General features: G+C 31.9%; 1 protein-coding gene across 1 annotated transcript; it reads left to right on the top strand.

Annotated features, from left to right (window-relative positions):
* Nucleotides 1–542: 542 nt before the first annotated feature.
* LOC122299560 (loganic acid O-methyltransferase-like) lies at nucleotides 543–3116 on the top strand. Its single transcript, XM_043109933.1, has 3 exons — nucleotides 543–683; nucleotides 963–1631; nucleotides 2582–3116. Exons 1-3 carry the CDS (start codon nucleotides 570–572, stop codon nucleotides 2900–2902), a joined length of 1104 nt encoding a protein of 367 aa, XP_042965867.1. The 5' UTR covers nucleotides 543–569; the 3' UTR covers nucleotides 2903–3116.
* Nucleotides 3117–6399: the final 3283 nt, after the last annotated feature.

Genomic DNA, 6399 nt, shown 5'->3' with positions numbered 1-6399 from the left:
GTATATCAAATTGTAAAATTAATTTTATTATAAAGTAAATCTAATAGATTAAATAAAGGCACATCAATTTATAAATTTACTTATATTCTCTTTATGAGTATATCTAATATCACTTCTATACAAATCTTTTCAATATATAAGTACTCCTTGTCAAATTTCTAATACTTTTAAAATATATTGTATAATTGTTCTTCAGACCTATCATCTTCCAGTCAAATAAAAAGGCTACACGTATTGGATTAGATAATGCATTAAGATTTCCACCAATCTTAAAAATTCAACTGATCAAAATCAAATAATTCAAAGAAAACGGCAGCTAAAAGCTGAAACTTAAACGTCGGAGTGTACGTAAATCAATACAATATCCAATTGTACGTGATAGACATGCAGAGAAAGTTTGCAGTCGTCCGGAAAAACCTAATTGTTTGGAAAATTGCACGGTGCTATATAAAAAGTCAACATACGTTTCCATCAGCAGCTAGCCCTGCAATTATTGGGATTAAAAGTCTTATGAAATTAATGATACGTAAGATATATATACATAGAGAGAATGATCGAGGAACTAATTCATGAACTCTCATGCAAAAAATATCATAGAGAGATCGAGAGAGATGCAGGAAGAATCATATGTTATGATCGGTGGAGATGGACGATACAGCTACGCCAAAAATTCCAATCCGCAGGTACTTTTGGGAAATAGAACTACTTTCTTACTGTGGTTTTTCTATTTGATCGATCTCTTTGTCTTTGGTATGCATAGAAAAAGAATATCAATTGAGTATAAAAAAAAAAAAAGAACAAAAGCAATAGATCCTGCACCTCATGACATAAACATGCTATGATATAAAATAAATAATAAAATTTATATCTCTCTATCGGCTTAAATTTTCAGAATAAGCGATGATTTCTCAATATTCATCTTACTTTAATTTTGTTCTCAACTTTATTATTCTTCCATTCAGAGAGCGGGAGCTGATCATGCCAAAACCTTGATAATCGAAGCGATTGCTGAGAATCTCGACATTGATGAAGATGTCTCGGGTCCAATTTCAAACATATTTGGGATTGCCGATTTAGGCTGTTCTGTTGGCCCTAACACATACGTTTCCATGAAAAACATCATAGAAGCTGTGGTACAAAAATACAAAAGCAAAGGCCGTCATGATTCTAACCTCCCAGAATTTCAAGTTTTCTTCAATGATCATGTTTCGAATGATTTCAATACTCTCTTTGCCAATCTTCCCGCTGACAGGCAGTACTTTGCGGCGGGAGTTCCGGGATCTTTCTACCATAGATTATTTCCAAAGGCATCTATGAAGTTTGTATACTCTGCATATGCACTTCATTGGCTTTCTAGGGTACCACCGGAGGTTGGGGACTTGGATTCAGCTTCATGTAACAAGGAAAAATTATATTATCGAAATGCAAAGAAGGAAGTTGGTCAGGCTTATTCTGCACAGTTTGAGAAAGACATGGAATCCTTTTTAACTGCTCGAGCAGAAGAGCTTGCTCCCGGAGGATTAATGGCGATCTTAATGTCCGGACGTAAGGACGGGACTCTTCCAATACAATCGTCACTTGGCCCGCAATACCAACCATTGGAATCATCTCTTCTGGATTTGGTTAATGAGGTATATACTTTAAAGCGGCTACTTCTTAATTTGGTGTTTTTCTAAAGTTTTTTTTTTTTTTTTTTTTTTTTTTATAGAAATTAATAATTTACTCATGCATTCAATTCTAAATGTAATTTGTTATTGATCTGTTGTTATTGAGCCGATTTGTCAATATACAGCTACTTGTTTTGAAATAAGAAATACTTTAGACACAAAACAATTACACAAAAATAAACCTACAAAATGAAGTGGTTGACGTGGTATATCAGATTCTAAAGTTACTTTCATCACGTGAAATCACGTCACTTTGTAGATTTATTTTTATGTAATCCCTTTGAAACTAATTATAGAAATTAAAATAAGTTGATTTATGCTAGTTGATGTGTGATGCTTCCACGAAAGTGGTGTGTTGAGTCTGTTAATAATTTGACTTGCAAATAGAATTATTTTTTCAATTTATATGTAATCATTTCTGGGTTTTTCTCATACATCCATCAAACCACATGTGATCAAATTTGAATGCTAATCTTGAATTTGGTTCTCTAAATTTCTTGACTGAATATTTAAGGCTAAGATCAGAAAATAGACACATAAAATAGATCTCATAAAATCTATAAAGCATTTAGTGTTGCCTGAGTAATTCACTCGAATAAAAGATGATATGGAATTCACTGCATATATCTGTCTCTAGAGACCTATCTCTATCAGTTAGTCTCATAGTTGAGGATTAGGAGCTAGAGATTAAAATAAATACGAACTTCATGATGTACGTACGTAGAACTTCATGATCTGATCCGCACAATATTATTTATCTATTGTTTACATTTCAATCAAACTTGTAATATTGATCGACTGACATGCATGATTCATAAATAATTAGGAGAATCAATAGAATTCTTGGTCCAATAATTAAAATCATATATATATATATATATATTTAAAAAAGCTGGTTTGATCTTAATTTGCAGGGAATAATAAGCAAAGATAAAATGGATTCCTTCAACTTGCCAATCTACGGGCCATCAGCGGAGGAGATAAAGGCTATAGTAATAAAAAATGGGCATTTTGACATTGTGAGATTGGTTACTCGAACCAGAAACTCCAGCCTTATGCTTACCGTAGAGGAGTGTAGAGCTGGGATTGATGGTCTTTTCAGCAAGCATTTCGGAAGCGAAAACGTGGATCAACTTTTCGATCGATTTTCCAAGAAAGTTGCTGGGATGCCCCCTCTCAGTGGTGATGATTTGATTAGATTTAGTTTGAACATCATTCTCAAGCGTAAGCCCTGATCCATTTTGATCAACATATATGATCTCGCAAGTGAAAACGTCAGTACGTACTTATTTAGTTTTGTTTATTTTATGTTTATTTTGTTTTAAGCAGCTGTGATTTTGATGTAATCATCGTGGTTGTCGTCGAATATCAGTCGATTTATTCTATTATTAAACTGGTGTGTAGAACATTTTATCAATGTTACTTAAAAATATGGGCTCTTTGAAATCACCTGGTCGAGATGACTTTGGTGCATGCTTTTACCAAAACCATGATATGGACATAATAGGTGAGGAGGTGTGCAATGTAGTGTTAAGCGTTCTAAATGGTAATTCTATGATTTTTGTGATTAATTTTGCTTATATAACATTAATCCCCAAAACAAAAAACCCTTTATGTGCTACTGAGTATAAGCCAATTAGCCTTTATAATGTCATTTACAAAATTGTTTCAAAAGTGCTTGTAAATATGCTAAAAGGAGTTCTATTAGAAAGTATCTCATCCAACCAAAGTGCCTTCATCCTTAGAAGGATCATTACTGACAGTATAATGGTTGCATATGAGGTTCTACGCGCCATGAAGATGAGAAAGAAAGAAAGGAAGCATGGCCATCAAAGTTGATATGTCAAAAGCCTGTAATAGAATTGAGTGGGATTATTTGGAAGCTATCATGAAGAAGTTAGGTTTTTGTAGTACGTAAAAATTAATGTGATTGGTTGCGTTACTTTTTTTAATATAAAATAACTATTTTGATCAATCACATTAGTGGAGTACGCAATTAAAGAGAATATAAAAATGACTATATGTTATAGAATAGCCAATATATATAAAATTTATTGACTTTTATCAAATTATTATATCCTATACTCTTATCTTATTCTAATTAATTACTCTATATGTTACCAGATGATATAACACTATCATTAGCTTTCAAAATTTGTCATTTCAAAAACAAGAGCAGAGCTAATGCTTAATGTACATAAATGCTAATACATCAAGTCAGTGTAATAATGGGGGTGGGATGAAAGTGTATTATAAAGCGTAACTCTAATTATATGGTATATATAGTGTTTTAATGCTAATTAGCTGTAGCTCTTTAACGGAAATATTGTTCTTAATTTTATTTTTATTATTATGAGTCAGCCATGCTATCTATACCAATGTTTTGAATACCGTACTGGATGCCATATCGGCCAAGGCACTGGAACGAAATATTTCGATACCGGTACCGTTTCGGGATAATCGATATATGAATAAATTATATATATAAATATATATTAATTATATTCCAAAATAATAGTCTATATATGAATAAATTATACATAAATACATATATATAAATTATAAATAGCCTGGTATGAATTGTGGGTCAAAAAGCTTGTAGTTTGAAGAAATGAAAAAAAAAAAAAAAAAGTGAAGGTCGAAATACTGGCCGGTATGAGCCGGTATGTAGGCCGGTATAGGCCGAAATATCAATTGATACGGGCGGTACCAGTTGATACCGCCAGTATTTAAACTAGTACGAAATAGATAAAATTTCTATATCAGACCAGTGGCCGGTACGGCATATACCGGCCGTACGGTACGACACGAAATTTGAAATAATGATCTATACATCACTTTGCTTGTCAATGTTTCTCTCTACGTACTCTTCTTCTGTCTCCATCGTAGTGTCTCAATCCTCGAGGAGTAGTGCAATTAATAACGGGGAAACTGGTACCTAGGTTCGGTTTGGCCTTTGGGGTTTTTCATCTCAAATATAAAATTCTAATCTCATTATTACAACTTTTTCAAATCCTCATACCAAATGTAATAAACAATTCAACTTTTTCTTAACTTTTTTAAATCCCAAAATAATAATAATATTAAAAGATAATATTTTAATATTTAATCTTAAAACTCAAAATTCTCATATGAGAAATCTCAGTAGCCAAGTAGAACCTAATAGGGTGCAAGAGGCCGCAAGTAAAAGGTTGTGTCAATTTATCTCCAATAAATTATTGAACAAACTCAAGACTTATCTAACTTAAAAAAAGTTAAATTTATTTTAATAGAATCTATAAAATACTATTATTTATAATTTAATTTAACCTATTTTAACATTTAAAAGTAGTTAAATAATACAAGCGAGGCGCCAATTGAGGACCGAATATATAAAGTACAAGAGATAGGTAATAAAGTGGTTATAACAAGAAATGTAACAAATATTGTACTTAAAGGGATAATACAAAATTGATAATGATAAAACTAAAATAAAATAAAAATAATTAGATAAATGATGTGGTGATGGGGAAACAAAAGAAGTATATTGGAAATTATGCAGGTATTAAAGCATTCATATCCTGTTCCCCATCCCCATCTATATAATTTAACTCAAAATCACATTTTTTTAAATTTGTCTCTAAATTTTATTCATCTTCTAAAAACCTCATACATTTCATTCTTCATCCTTATCTCTATTCTATTAAATAATATTTCTCTATTCTTTTTTTGTTACTTTTTTCTCTCTCTTCCATTTACAATCTTAACTACTAACTCTTTTATTTTATTATCTTTTTTTCAAATATCACTTTCTACTAAATATTTATATGATTTTGACTATCCAATACAGTGTTTTTTTTCAAACCGAAATTCGTATTATAAAAATAATAATTTTTTATTTTTAGTTAGTGCATTTTCTAACGTGATGGGGCATTTTTTTTATTTAGTACTCTTTATCAGTTTCGCTAATGGGGATCCGTAGTCACGTATTGATGATAAAATTTTTTGTCATTTTTTTAACGGTAATATTTTTTGTCCTTTTTTCGATAGTAACATTTTTTGGCTTTTCTCCAACAGTAACTTTTTTTGTCTTCTCTCAAACGGTAACATTTTTTGTCTTATATGTAACGTTAACTTTTTCCTCTATAAATACGCATATTGCTAGCATTCACATTCTCATAAACTCAAGTCTCATTTCATCTATAGAACCGAAATTCTATTGTATCCTCTAATCTCCCACTCGCTTCATCAAATAGCTCGTACTTTCTTTTGCAAATTATTGACATACATATCCTCTGAAGATGATAGTGATGCTCTTAATAATGAGGCCGATGGACAGTCATCGAGGCATTGTGGCAATCGCCAACGTCGTAAGTTTATTCAATGTGATCATACTCAGGGGCACGAATGCCTATTTCGCGATTATTTTGCAGAAAATCCAGTATATCCCTCAAATCTATTTCGAATGAGATTTCGGATGAGCCGTCCCCTATTTCTCCGTATTCTAAATGAGGTAGAGTCTTACGAGCCGTACTTCATTCATAGAAGAGATAATGCAGGAAGACTCGGTTTATCTTCTATGCAAAAGATAATTGCAGCACTTAGAATGCTGGCGTATGGGCACTACAAAAAAAAAAAAAAAAAGAAGCAAAATCGGTGGGGTTTATATCCGCGGCGCTTAATGTTACCGTCGGTAAATTATTGAGATTCCCGGTATTTAAATTTTTACGCCAGTAATAATGTATAGGTTTAG

The sequence above is a fragment of the Carya illinoinensis genome, chromosome 16 (assembly GCF_018687715.1).
Source record: "Carya illinoinensis cultivar Pawnee chromosome 16, C.illinoinensisPawnee_v1, whole genome shotgun sequence".
Classification (NCBI taxonomy): Eukaryota; Viridiplantae; Streptophyta; class Magnoliopsida; order Fagales; family Juglandaceae; genus Carya; species Carya illinoinensis.
Note: the sequence above shows the minus strand (reverse complement) of the source record. Positions and strands in the feature narration are given on the sequence as shown.